Raw genomic sequence first — 14,920 nt, forward strand, 5'->3', positions numbered from 1 at the left:
AAATATTTGCAAAGATTTTGATAGCTAAGTTAAAACGCAACGTAATCCAGGTAGTTAGAAGTACACAGTGCTACGGTATATCGGGAAGGCGGATAGAATAAAACCTTTGGCTATTAAAGGATGATATTTAACAGAGGCTAAATATCATGTGTGGAAGTTTCGAAAACGGAAAAGGTTCGGGACCTTTAGGGGATGTCTCTGGGACTTAAAACAAACTATGTCTGCTTCCATGCAAAGGTTTTTACAGTTGGAAAAATGGTGTTTAGGGTCTGATACGTTTCTGAAAAGGTGGGGAGAGACACTTCTTCTGTGCAGTTTGGTTGGAGATGAGGTTCATCTAAAATACTGGTTTTAGTTATTAAAAAAAAAAAAAGAGGCACCTGGGTTTTTTTCGTTTATACAAAATTCAGTTTTCTTGATAAAAATCTAGATCTCATAGGCTCTCATATTCTTATCAAAACAGTTCTGTTCAAAGTCAGAATTAAGATTTTCCATGATATAGGTTTGAATTTCATAATTCATTTGTTTGGTTTGATAGATCTGGTCCAATGTTTTTTTTTTTTTTTACATTAAATTCACAACTAGCTTCGAAACGATCGTCTGGGTGGTGGTATCCACTGAAAATAAATAACAGTAGTCTACTCTATTAGAGAAGCGTTATTTTTTCGAAGTAGTGCAATACCAGCTATCTCGTTGTGAAGGCGCCCACAATATGAGATACAATTAAAATGATGTCTTTACACTACATACTTTAATAGTGTACATTGACATGTGTTTTTGTAAAGGGGTACTCCTAGAACGTCAGTTCAACTCCGCCTCGTGTCTCTGTGAAGAACAGTATCACTGCAAATGGGCCAGATATATGAGTAATGAAGGTTTGTGTGCATTATGTGTGTTCTGTTGTTGTTGTGTCTGGCCGCTTTGGCTACCCAAAAGCATCAATCACCTGGAGTCTGGGTACTCGTCTACACCACGGGAAGGTGAGTCAGTCCCAATTGTGCTAGTAGTGTCTTCGAGCACAATTGGGACTGACTCACCTCCCTGTGGTGCAGTGGGTCTGAGTCTCAATTAGAGACTCAGACCCACCTGACGTTGCCAAAAGGTGGGCCAGATTCCTCCGGGCGCTCAAACCAGAGGAGAAATTAAAATAAACAACAATAACAACAAAAAAGTTCCCGCGGTGTATTTATAATAAAAAAAGGTTCTCGTGTTGTATTTAAAAAAAAAGGGAATAAAAAAAAACAGAAACAAAAAGAGAAGAAGAAGAAGAGGAAAAAAAGAAGAAGAAAAGTTCTCGTGGTGCATTTATATAAAAAAAAAAAGAAAGAAAGAAACAGAGGGTTAGCTGGAGTTAAGTTTGTTGATAGTTTGCAATCAGAGACTTCCGCCGGGCAAAGACGTTTGCAACGAAGGCTTGGAAGGCAGCGAGGTTAGTTGAGGTGCTGATAAGTTGATGGATCTGGTCTGGGGAGAACTTTAATAGTGTACGGTCTTCAAAAACAGCCAGATATGTTTCTCACATGTGATGCTTTGATAGAAATCAAGGTATCGATGAGTTGTGTCAGAATCAGTTGCCGTGTAAGTGCTGTTTCCAGCTGATTACGTGCCGCTGGATACTCCGGACGAGCTGTGGTACGTCTTCCTAGGGCGTCCCAGCCATTTTCCATGGGATTCAGGTCGGAGGAGTAGGCGGGCCAATCAATTCCGGATGATACCCTCATCTTCCAACTTATTATTGACTAATTGTGCCTCACTGGAATTGGCATTGTCGTCCATCTGAAATAACTCCTCACCCATAGCACCAGGATAGGGAAGTTCCATTGGTGGCAGTATCTCACCTCTATTACCTGAGTGCTGTGAAGGTATCGTTCCGAATAGTGTGGTGGGTCTGTACAATCACCAAGACTAATAAAAAAAGGGGGAAAAAAAGAGAACGAAAAGAAACAAACAAAAAAAAAAAAAAAAAAAACAGAAACAAAAGAAAAAGAGAAGAAGAGAAAAAAGAGAAGAAGAGGAAAAAAAGAGAAGAAGAGGAAAAAAGAAGAAGAAAAGTTCTCGTGGTGCATTTATACACAGAGGAATTAAGGCGGATGTTTCCTGCCAATATTCTGAAGCTCTTTAGAGACAAAGCCTACAGGAAGCTGATAGCAGCAGACTTGTATACTACACTACAAATTTAATGAAGAGGAGAGTGTACACTTCCGTGGAATTTGTGCCTATGAACTCTTGATCATCTGTAATGAACGATTTTTGTGTCAAGTGACTGTTGTTGTATTTATTCTTATGTATTTATTGATTTATTTATTCTTATCTATTTTCTGATTTTCAATGTTGCCGTTTAATTTGTTGTAGGATGTCTATATTAGCCACCCTCCTAGATACTGACTGTACAGGGGTGTTACATAAATAAACTAATAATAATAATAATAATAATAATACCACCTGATACTAGTAATGCACCTCCACTGAAATGTGTTTTTATACATACACAGGGTATTTCGGGTTCCTCTTTCACGCCAAACTAGTACCCCAATGAGAATCTGACTGTAGGCAGTACCTAGACTCATCTATGAAGAGCCCACGCTATCATCTTATCAGTCCAATCACGATGCTCGAGTTTCCACATTCTGTTCCTGATTTCGGGCACTCAATGGAACACAGCCTATAGACCTTCTAGCGTAAAGTTCATGTCTGTGCTGACGATTTTGTTTGATTTGGATTAGCATCCATGCGACTAGCACTGCTGCAAGGCGCCCGAGTAGCTGGGTAGCATTCAAACGTCGATTGCTATGGGCAATGAGAGAGAAAAAAGATGTCTATCTTGACTTGGACATCTGTGAACGGCTTAGGTTTGTTGGAACCGATTCCATAACCTGTTGATGACACTTGGTGGCATATCACGCCATGCCACAACTTGGCAATGTGGCTGTTTTGGTTCCAGCCTCACGATGATTTTCCAAGTGGGCAAATTAGTCTGAGATGACATTTTCAGCTATTCCGCTACGATAATCGACAGGCAAGTTGTCTTTGGCAGGGTGGTTGATGAATGTGATGCATCTGCGACATGGTCAAGTATTTAACGAAACGGTCGCACGCCCTAAATTTGCATGTTTAGGCTTGTTTGTTGGAGAACATAGAAATTTACACCTGCACGTCATTTGTGAACGCTTGCTGTCATTGAGACTATATACCATATCGATATTCCCAATTATTGATACAGTAGATTTTCTAGTAATCCTCTAACTGTTTTGACCAGCCAGTGCAGTTATACAGTACAGAGAAAAACGGATAAAACTGAATACTAAATAAAAACAATAAAATAATATACAAGACTTTAAAAACTTATAAAATACACACAAACTAATGTACCAGTGGTGAATATTTTGCCAAAACTGTTTCAGAGAAGAAGTTAAGATTATTATCGAAGAAATTACAAAAACTTCTCCCTCGGCTTCCTTCGCTGCTAGCTAAGGCGTCAGTGGGAAGGATTCGGGTAATAAAACAGATTTAAAAATTTACTAAAAATGGAATTTTATAATTTTTTACATGTATGACTATATCGTCCTTTAAAAATTGCAATTATTGCACAGACAAAAATACAGTTATTCCAGTGTACCCGTGGTGAATATTACGCCAAAACTAACGAAACTGTCGTTGCTCAACAATTTCGTAATGGAACTTTCAAAATATAACGGAAATTTTGAAAATCGGTCGGAAAATTTTACTGAATATTGTTTTTTACTGCTAAATAAAACATATTGCAAAAGGAATTCAGGTCAAAAGCTTGTTTAGCCTTTGAGTTATTCAAGTTTAAAGAGCGTTCCGGACAAAGGGACATAAGCCAATTATTATATACATAAAATTAATAAAAGTTGCATTGGGAGTTTTTGGAAATACTTCCATTTGTTCTTAAGTCTAGTGTGCGTGATTCTTGAACTCTTCACATGATAGACGCATCCACAGTATCAGATTAAATGCTGCTTTGAGTTATTTTCTATATCAGTGGCATTCAACCTTTTTAAATGATGTATACCTTACAATTTTCTCGAAGAATATATTTTCGAAATAATATCTGTTTTTATAATATCGATGACGACTGACGAATTAATCCAAACACGTGATTATTACAAATTAATTTACCATATATATATATATATATTAAACATTTTTAAGATAAGTTTTCAACAAATTTCCTGAAAGGACTCTCGCGTACTACTGGTCGAATACCACTGGCCTGTGAATCAGGCCAGTGGTACTGATTCACCTGTGAATCATGGCCTGTGTCTGCTGTGAATCACCTCCAGAATCTATTGTTAACTGAGTAAAAAACACGGATTGATCTCTTAATGGTACAACTGAAATAATACCGCGCGGAGTCGTATTATTTCAGTTTAGATAAATGGATCTCATCTCCCATTCTTCAAAGATTTTTATAAGTTTGTATGGTTTGAAACCCGTTATTCCATCGTACCTTCTACGTCTCAACTTAGCGATTTGCTACTAGTTACTTCCCTAAATCGTTGAATTAATTAAACTCTCTTCAGAAGAGTTGAATTGAAATCCAACCCTTCTATACAGAAATGAATAAAAATATATATGAAGATAGAACCAAGAGGTGCTTCACTGCGATTATATATCAGGACCTTAATGTCTATCATTTTCTTTTTCATGAAATTATGAATAAACTTACGTCTCTAAGATTAAAAGTGATTTCTATATTATTGGAGAAAGGCTCAAAGAACTCGGGATACATATCTAAGACATCTAGAACATCTTCTCTGAGAATTTTGTGAAGGTCACAGTAGGTCAAGGCACGCACGTTGCTATTGGACTTTCCCACCGTTGGGTAGATGCATGGATTTTCACCAAATATATCGTCTTTTCCTAAAACAGAATACACATATATTTACCTTCGGTGCTTCACACAAAGAAAATTCTGCTTCAGAATACCTGCAAGATTGGGCATTCGATTAACTCAATTCGATAATTTTAGGCAATTAGGCTATAGTTCACTTAACTTTAAGAAATTAAAACTACGTTAAAAAAGCAATTTTAATAATTAACATACTGAAAGATGCGACTGAAGTTAAGTGGAGCAAAATAAAAAATGAGATTCAACGTAATTATTATATAAAACGAAATTTTACAGATATGTACCATTCATTTCTTTTTGAATGCATAATATCACACATAGAAAATTTTCATACAACTATGTTTACTATATTATTTTTTCTGTAGCCAGTGTGAAGAAGATCGCAATGAGCTAATCTGCAGCAATTAAGTGGTATAAATAATTGTTGTAATTATAAAGTTCACATGAGAAATGGAAATTGTGGAAGGTTTCTGGATGGCCCTTTGAAGGAAAAATGAAAATAAACAAGAAAAAATTTAAAATTGTTAAATTTATGCTGAAGTGATTCGCTTCCTATTCTATTAGCTTAATGTATCATAAATAAAAGTAATTTTAAATTACTTTTATTTATGATAATTGCTGTTCTGTTACCAGTTTTAAGTTAATATAACGCTATTGGTTCCAAGTCAGGATAACGTGTGTGTGTTTTCAGGAAATCAATTAAGCTGATGTCATGAACTGAGCTGTTTAGTTTAACAGTAATATTATATAAATCAGAATGGTTTATTTATTTCTAGTTAAATGAACAGCTACTTTACTACCTTACTCAAAAACAATTAATAATTAATGCTTAGTAAATATGGAAAAAACTCACCTAATAATGCCATTACTACATCTTCTTTTAAAATCTCAATTGTCCCTCGGGAGATAAAATACAAGGCCGTGAGCACATCTCCTCGATGGACTAGAGTATCTCCAGGTGGCGCATGAGTAGTCTTGAACTTCATAGAAAGCGCCCTCAGACAACCAGGACTGGCACCTTTAAAGGCAGGACAATTTGTCAGGAGAGTTCGGTTGAGGTGCAGACATATATCCGCCTGAAGACACTCCGGAAATCCTTTGAGCACCTAATTCATTGAAATTAAGAAAGATTCAAAAAAAAAAAAAAAAATTTCAGCAAGGCAATGGGAAGAGAATTGCACACATACACTGTCCCGCCAAAACATTATGACTGTACCTAATACTGCAGTGGGTATGTTCTCTTGCAACAGGTACTGCCGCCACACGGAGAGACAAGGACTCCATAAGGCCTCTGAACTTTGCAGGAGGTATGTTGTACCATTTCGCCAGGATTCCCTCCTATAGATATGCGGTAGTCCGTGGTGGAGGATCCAAACGCTGGATCTGTCGACCAAGTAGTTCCCAGAGATGTTCTTTATGGGATTCATATCCGGAGAATTCGGTGTCCAAGTCAGTTTCGCGTTCTGTGAACCACTCTCGAACAATACTGGCAACATTGCAAGGCGCATTATCCTGCTGAAACACCTGCGGCATCCGGGAAGACAGTGACCATTGTGGCTGATCAGGCTACTTGATCAGCCACAATGTAGTTTTTCGTATTCAGAGTGCGCTCTAGGGAAATCTATGAAGGCTCCAAAATTCCGAGGAAAACATCCCCCATACCAAAACATTTCCGCCACTTTCCACCTTTCTGTTGGATTAGGACGTCGGAGTAATTCCTCTGCACAGTTTGTCGCCATACTCCCCATTTACTATCCACACTGCATAGCAGGAAACGTGATTCATCGGACAAGGCAGTCGCAATAGTCCAATCGGACAGGGCTTTTTTCCAGTCGCAATGGTCCAATGACGTTGTTCAGATGCAAACTTTTTGCGTCGTTGGCGATGGGTACCTCGACCGGGAACCTACTCCGACGGCCAATACAGAGAAGGGCTCCTCGGATTATGGTCTTGGAACCACTGCTGATCTTTCATGGTTAAAGTCCATGGTCAGCCGTTCCACTGTTTTCCGTCTATCGGCTGGCATAAGATGGCACAGCCTGCGTTCACCATGACCATCGATGAGGCGTGGGCACTCTTCTTTTGTCCGACGACTGCTGCTCTGTCCATTCATGCTTGGAACACCTTAACTACAGCACTCCGCGAACAGCCCATAAGATTTGCAGTTTCCATAATATTACCATCTTCTACTGGCACCCATTAATCATCCCTTTTTCGAAGTTAGTCAAATCATGGTCCCTGCCCATTTCACTCAAGTAATTCGTATGGATCGCATGCCACGAACCTGCGGTATCACATTTACCGGTTCTCATCGTGACAAGTGTGCCACCAGGTGAGGAGGAACGGCCGATTGCTAAAACACGGGGGTGGCCATAATGTTTTGGGTGGCAGTGTAAATGTACATGTTAAGTATTAATACAGTAGTGGATATCCATTGGAATTTTAACGGGAAAATGCTGAATTTTTTTTTTTTTATGTAAAATCAGAAAATATACACCAAACAATTTTGAATACAGAAATCTGTGATAATTAAATTATACTTTTTATAACCGCATTTAAGTAAATAGGCACAGGACATTAAAAAATACGATAAATGTAAACGCAACCCACACAGTACTCTTCATGATTGCATTGATAAACTCCAAATCCATGTACTTTAATTTCTGTTTGTGCATGAAAAATCCTGAATCCTTTTAATATCATCCGTTATGGCCTGGTTGTGGCATTCATAGTGGCCACAACCAGGTATATAATAATAATAAAATTCTTTATTCATAGAAATATAGGATACGATTCCCACTACAGGCAACCAAAGGAATCTCACAATTAACTGGACACATTCAGTACATAAAAACTACGTGGGTACACAGCAAATACATGAAATACATAGACAGTGCAATAGATTATACACAGCTAATATTACATTAAATAGATTTTATATTTATTATAATATATTATACAGAGCTTATATTGCATTATATAGATTTTATAGTTATTATATACAAGCTGCAACACATTGAGACAGTCTGGAAACTTTCACTGCGAGTTGACCAGTTCCGCTGACAATTGCAGGAATGCTGACTGCACTTGACTATGGATTTGTTCGCTTTTCTTCTCTGCAGGCAGAATCTCTGGACCACACATACAAATCAATGTTTGTGGCGTTCAGCGCGCCGATGATGCTGTTCGGAAAGTACCGCTTAAAGGCCGAGAGCTTCTGCAGGTTAGAACAGAGCAGTGGATGGTTTCTGAGGGCTCTACCAGGGATTTTCCAGCCTACGATTTCCCAGATATTAACAAAGTCGAGAGCAGTGGAGCACAGATTAAGCGTCATTGTGAGCTTCCTCGCATATGCCAGGTACTGGGCTGGAGTGTATCTCAGATTTATGAAGAGCTGTGATTTTAATGTTGTTTAGGGTAGGTGAGCCCAATTGTTGGCCCACTTTAGGACACAGAATTCCAGACACCAGAGCTTCTTCAGACTGGACACAGGAGCAGCCGACAAAACTTCAATACCATAACTGATGATAGAACTAAAATAGTACAGGAGAGATTTTCTGACTGTTTCCTTGTTGTGCGTTCTACAGAGATCAAGTTTCATACCCCAGAAAGCCTGTAATTCTCTTGAACGCAGTTGATGGATTTGTTCCTTATACGTTAGGTTTTCGTCCATTACCACTCCTAAGAATTTTACGGAATGAGTGGCAACGAGAACATGCTCCGCAATGGAGGGCTGCAGAGAGGCTTCTGGATTGAGGTCTGCTTGTGCTCTATGTGAGAACATGATTATACAGTATTTGGATTTTTCACGGTTTATTTCAAGCCCAAAACAGGTAGCGTATTCACAGAAAGAGGACAGATATTTATACAATGTCGTCAGCGTAGGCCATAAACGCAGGTATTTCATTCATCAGTGGAATAAATATCACTGAAAAATGCAGTGCCGACAACGATCCACCTTGGGGTATACCGACTTCCACCTGTTTTGTGATGCAGTTATTCTCTTGCTGGAAGGTAAGGCACTTCTTGGTCAGCATATTCCTAAGGAGCTTCGAGACATTACCTGTGAAACCGTAGTAGTTCTCCAGGAGGCACATAAGTGGCTTAACTTCCACTGAGTCAAAGGCCGCTTTCAGATCCAGAAAAACAGCATGAATAACATACCCTTGCTCCCAGGCTTGAAGGGTTTTCAAATTCAGAGCCTGTATGCATGTTATCGGTGATCTTTGTGAGATGTGTATGCTGAGGTCTCTGGGAAAGGATCTGATTGGCAACCACTTTAAACAAGCACTTCTCCAGGCATTTGAGAAAAGATGAGGAGATTGAAATACGCCTATAGTCCTATAGTTCAGATCAGATTTTGCAACTTTGGAACTGGGATGACTCTATAATTTAGCCAAGCGTTTGGGACGATTCCCTGTTGTAAAATTCTGTCAAACAACTACGTCAGCTCATCGCTGATGAAATAGGAGGCAACTTTAAGGCAAAAGGTGGGAATAGAGTCACTTCCCATTGTTTTCTTATTGAATAGGGCGTTGATGGCCTTGATTAGATCATCTTCGCCAATCGATACGTTAGTGAGATTAGTTATATCGTAGTGGGCACTGTTCCAGGAGGAGTCCGCAGCTGCACTGTCTGTTTTGGCGAACCGGGTTACATGATCGCACCATTCGGCTAGGTCTAACGATTCTGTTGACGGGATGTGATTGGCCGATCAGGATCGTTGGCCACACGCTATCCTCTTCTCTATAAACGAGTTGATAGCCTGCTCCTTGGATTTCTGGAAACTGCATCTGGCTATTGAGTACGCTGAATATGATCTTTCTGTGGGTGACATGCCCAATTCACTTCTAGGAGGTGAATTGGGCATGTAGTCGTTGTTTTTCATTAAACTGGTGCATAAGGATGCTGGACCACCACGGCTTCAAGAGTGGGCAGATGACGCATACTCTTGACATGGCCACTCTAGCAAGGGAATACAACGATTTCTGAAGCCAAAACGCAGCTTCATCTATATCGATTTCACTGAGAGTTCGCCGTCAGGGATAGAGCCTAAAGAGATCCATTGCTGTTTCAATTTTTAGGTATTTTGGATCATATACAGCCTTCCTGATCTTTTCAATCGAGTTCGATTGGTTTGGTTAGTTATAGCATTCTTTCAACAGGATAACAGAATGAGAGAAGCTTCAATTGGCCTGTGTTCGGAGGGAAATGCAGAATTAGAACTGATTACTGCTTAAGCACTCTCATGGCTGAAAAAGATTCTATGTAATCTGTGTCCCCCCCCTCTCCGCGAAAGGGGGGGACACAGATGTTGAGACTCGACAGATCCGAAATTAACTGATCGAGGAGCTTCGATGCAGCTGACAGGAGCAGATTGAAGTCTCCGAGAATTATTACTTTCTGGTTGCACTTGATAGAGGTCAGGAGCCAAGCAGAAAAATTCGTAATGCATTGATTTGCAACGGGTGGGGGTAAGTGAACTGCACATACTAGCAACTATAGTCCATCGACTAGATAGCAGCCCAGAACAGCCTCAAAATCGTTACCAGGGTATGCCCAAGATGAACTAATACCTGCTGCTAGAGTCGATATTAACTCACCATCTCCACTCCCTTTCTTGAGTATTATCCAGGATTTTGGATTGGCTTCTTCAGATGTACTCAAGTTTATCTTTATTTTTAAAAACTGTGTTTTAAGACTGGAGGCTAGTCTTGTAACGTCGTTGTTGTTGTTGTTGTTATTATTGTAGGGATTTAGGAGCATCAGCGACTAGGGCCATATTATTCCGTGTATACTGTCTGAAAACAGCGTGAGTTCTGTGGTGGATTTTCCGTTTGCCGGACGAAAAACTCGAGTTTCCGAAGAAAAAACCATGCTACCCTCACCTGAAACCGACTAACTCAGTCATGTTGTGAAAAAGACCCAGAAAAATTCCTCGCGTCATTTTCGAACTCAGATCTTTTCCATCCGGTGTGTGGAGGACGGCGATTCTACCAATTGTGCTACCCACGAGGGCATTCTGGTAACAAAAACGTGCAAACCATTGCTATTGCAAATAAAAATTTTAACAGCTACGAACCCGTAAAACAGTCCAGTTGCAATGAATATCGTGCAACTGCACAGTCCTCGACCTAATTCCAAATTCCTTATTAACCGTGGAGTAGTCCTAAAATAAATCGTATCAGGGTGCTCAAAATTGGGTGGGGAAATTAATTTAATTTACAAGACTGATTTACTAATAAGGAAAATTAAACATAACTTAATACGTAGTTAAATAAAACTAAAACGTTAATTAATATAATAAAAATTAAATGTAAATGTAATTAAATAAAAATTAAACGTAAATGTGATTAAGTAAAAATTAAATTTAAATTAACATATGATTAAATAACAGACTTCAATCTGCATGGTCAGAAACAATTTTCAGATAACCTGGGATTTAAAAGTTACTCCACTTGTATCGCGGGGTCCATGGACTTATACTGTTCTCACCATGTTCTGGCTCTTTCATCGCTGCAAAACAGCGGGTACGAACAGGTGGTGTTGTGACTGAAGGAAGGCTGGAATTCATGAAAATGGCAAGTTTACCTAATAAAATGAACAGTCAGTTTAGGTTGCTTTCATGAGATGTATATTAAGGACAACAGACCCATTTAATGGAAGAATATGAAAAGGAAAAAGGGATAAAAATAGCCAAAAGGAAGTAAATATAGCACAGTTTTAATTAAAATTAAAAGCGAATTACTTAAAACAAATTAAACTAATATATCTAATAAAACATTTAGGACTGGAGCCTCAAACCAGGGAATAGTTTAACCGACATACAAGTTATTGTCAAGCTAGCTTTGGAAAGTTGCAAAGCTACTTTGACAGGAACGTTTGTATAAAAGCGCTGCAAAAAGGTTATCTGATAGTCTAGCATTAATCCACGGTAACGAAGACTGCTTACCTTCTCAAATGACTGATTATTATGAATATGAATGATATTTTCAGATGTATTTAGACTAAGGCGCATTTAGGGCTAGAGCCTCAAGCTGCGAACAAATTTAGACTATGTATATAAAGTGCTTAGCATCATAATACACAGCCATTTCTGAATAAACAGAAAATTTTTAAGGTGGCATCGTTTTAGGTTATATCTCATATTGTGAATGCCTTCACAACGAGTTGCCATGATATTGCACTACTTCGAATAAGTAACGCTTCACCTAAGGAGAAGACTAGTGTTACTTATTCTCAGATAGGTACCACCACCCAGACAGCACTGTTTCAGGGCTATTTGGCCCTTCGTCAGTGAGTGGGTAGGTACCCAAGTGATGCAATGATGGCAAAAACAGTTATGAAGTATAACTCCACAATATGAGAGATGCCTGATGGTGTATGATGTATTTAGACTAAGGCGCATTTAGGGCTAGAGCCTCAAGCTGCGAACAAATTTAGACTATGTATATAAAGTGCTTAGCATCATAATACACAGCCATTTCTGAATAAACAGAAAATTTTTAGATGTTTAACTAGCAAAAGAAATTTACGCAGCTTTTGATGGATTCAGTTCGAGCCGATGGAGTTAGAAAATTAGAAAAGTTGTAACTTTTCATATATTTTAATGATGCTGCATGGATTTGGTCGGAGAGATACCAGTGGATGACAAGTTTAAGGTATTCAAAGTCAGGATTCTTCAAGTGGCTGCAACCAACACGCGCTTCAACTAGTAAACATCTACAAATAGTTGAACTGCAAACTCACCAGATTAACTTTTCCTCCTTTTCATTCATCTCTTCTATTTTTGATCTTTGGAACAACCTTCTTATGTATTTACCAGAAAATTAGAATCCGCAGAAATTCAAGCCCATCGTCAAGAGTTATTTTCTGTTTTCTCAACTTTTAATCCATACGCAATACTGGAGTATAAGTCCTAGTACTTTTCGTGTTAGGAGTCACTTTAAAAAATATATCGTAGCGCTAATTAAAAGTGAAAATATAAAATAAAACTATTCAATTAGGCTAATTTACAACATAGAGCAGAACAGCATAGCTGTCTTAAAAATTTTTAATGAGCAACTAATATGTTAAGCAATTAAAGTTACTAATTCCAACCACGTACCATGTTCATATCAATTCCATTAGTATAGGTCCAGGCATGCTGGAAGTATTCTTCAAGCCTCTGCCTCAGAGGGTTTGGAATCTGGTGGAACCTGATGAACTCTTTGACCCTAAGAAGCTGAGTGTGATACCTGGCCGTTCCCGAATAAAGCCGTTGTATGATTGCTGAAACATTTCCGAAGATGCTGGCATACATAAGGGCTGAAAATGGAATTCAGTCATTAATCTTACTGATACATTAGTAAAAACTATGGTATACATTGCATAATTTAAAAACGTAAAGAATTACAGCAAAATATTTCACGCTCTGAAATGAAGAGCATTAGTGGATAGATTTCATCTCACTGAAACATAAATGGAATGGATATATCAAAACGATAACTACAATGGTGAGTGGAATCCTACACAGATTCATGAATTTGATTTCTTGTTCACAGAAATCAAACTATCGATTTCTGCACAAAAGAAATCATGATTTTGATAACATCATGCACATCCCTTGTTCTGTAAGGAAATTCGCTAGTTGTAATAACAGATAGAGGCAGAAAATGTATATGTATGCATTTTGATTGACTTTGCAGAGCTTTAGGAGTATCAGCGACTAAGGCCATATTGCTCAGTACATACTGTCTGTAAATTGCGTGTGTTCTCTTGTCGAATTTTCTGTTTGTTAGTCGAAAATCCCGAGTTTCCGAGTCAGGGATTAAGAGGATATACAGCATGACAGGAATACGAGGGGTTGTGAAAAAGTTCTGAGAACAGGGTTTACAAAATGTATTAATAAATAACAGAATAAGTTATTTTTGTTGCCTAATGTCTTATAAAATAATATGAAAAAATTGCATCTCAATGTTTTATGCAGCTTCTAAAATTAAATTTTTTATATTGGTAGGTGGAAGAAGAAGAAGAAGGAATGAATATCCAACAAAACGAGCATTGTTCAGTAATCAAATTTTTGACTAAAGAGGGCAGAAATGCTAAAGAAATACATGAAAGATTGACTGCAGTGTTTGGAGAAATGTCATATAGTTATACGAGGAGTGATCATTTAATTCGCGGACTGGTGCAAGATCATATCTTAATTGTCATCATCTGAATCTTCTGTGGATTTCTCCTTCTCGAAATACTCTCCCTTAAACTTTACACACTTTTGGCATGCATTTAATGCGTGGGTAATTGTACCCATGCATTAAATGCTTCTTACAAGCCATTTTTCGAAAGACTGCGAAGTGCTTTCGATGTGTCTCTGCGAGCATCGTTGTGTCGGAGGCGAAATGCTTGCCTTTTAGAGCTTTCTTCAGACATGGAAACTGGAAGAAATCACACGGTGCTAAGTCCGTGAATAAGGGGGATGTGGCAGAACCTCGGTACCTATGGCAGTGATCACTGGCTGCTCAATATTAGCCAAATGGGGCCTGGCATTTTCTTGATGGAGAAACCACTTCACACCGGAAAGTTCAGTCACATCGGAATATGGCCGTCCTACCAAGACAATCATTACCATAAGCTTACTTCATCTCTTTAACTGTTTCCGATGCATTTAAGCCCCGTCTGACACAATAACGAATCACATATTGTTGTTCAATCTGTATATCCGACATGATACTTGCTTCAAACACGCGTCTAAAAAAACTCTTCAAGTAACACTAGCTCAACAAGTACTGCATGCGTACACGGTCTGCTCAATAGCGATCAGGGAGAGCGCCTCTAGCGGCAGTTATGGAAAGTTCGAGTGGGAAACATAAAATTTTGCACCAGTCCGCGAATTAATTTACCACTTGCAAGACGGTAGGCAGAGTTCAAAAGAGGACAAGAGTCACTTGAAGATGATCTAAGGTCTGGTCGTCCAACTGAAGCAAGTCAAATCTGAAACAATTGCCATCGTTGAAGAAAAAAATTTAGAAAAAACAGAAGTGGCTGAACTTGAAAGAGTAATTAACA

The 14,920-nt window shown here is 38.6% G+C and overlaps 1 protein-coding gene across 1 annotated transcript in view; it reads right to left on the minus strand.

Moving 5' to 3' along the window:
• LOC150079616 (voltage-gated inwardly rectifying potassium channel KCNH6-like) overlaps positions 1-14,920 on the minus strand; it is a 597,553-nt gene that overhangs the window by 89,673 nt on the left and 492,960 nt on the right. The window contains exons 9-11 of the mRNA XM_090383538.1: positions 12,981-13,180; positions 5,727-5,979; positions 4,691-4,884 (exon numbers count right to left, since the gene is read on the minus strand). Of these exons, the coding sequence (XP_090239664.1) occupies positions 4,691-4,884; positions 5,727-5,979; positions 12,981-13,180 (647 nt within the window). The remainder of the gene's footprint in view (positions 1-4,690; positions 4,885-5,726; positions 5,980-12,980; positions 13,181-14,920) is intronic.

Source organism: Mastigoproctus giganteus, chromosome 10, assembly GCF_048544385.1.
Source record: "Mastigoproctus giganteus isolate SK-2022 chromosome 10, ASM4854438v1, whole genome shotgun sequence".
NCBI classification, from domain to species: domain Eukaryota; kingdom Metazoa; phylum Arthropoda; class Arachnida; order Uropygi; family Thelyphonidae; genus Mastigoproctus; species Mastigoproctus giganteus.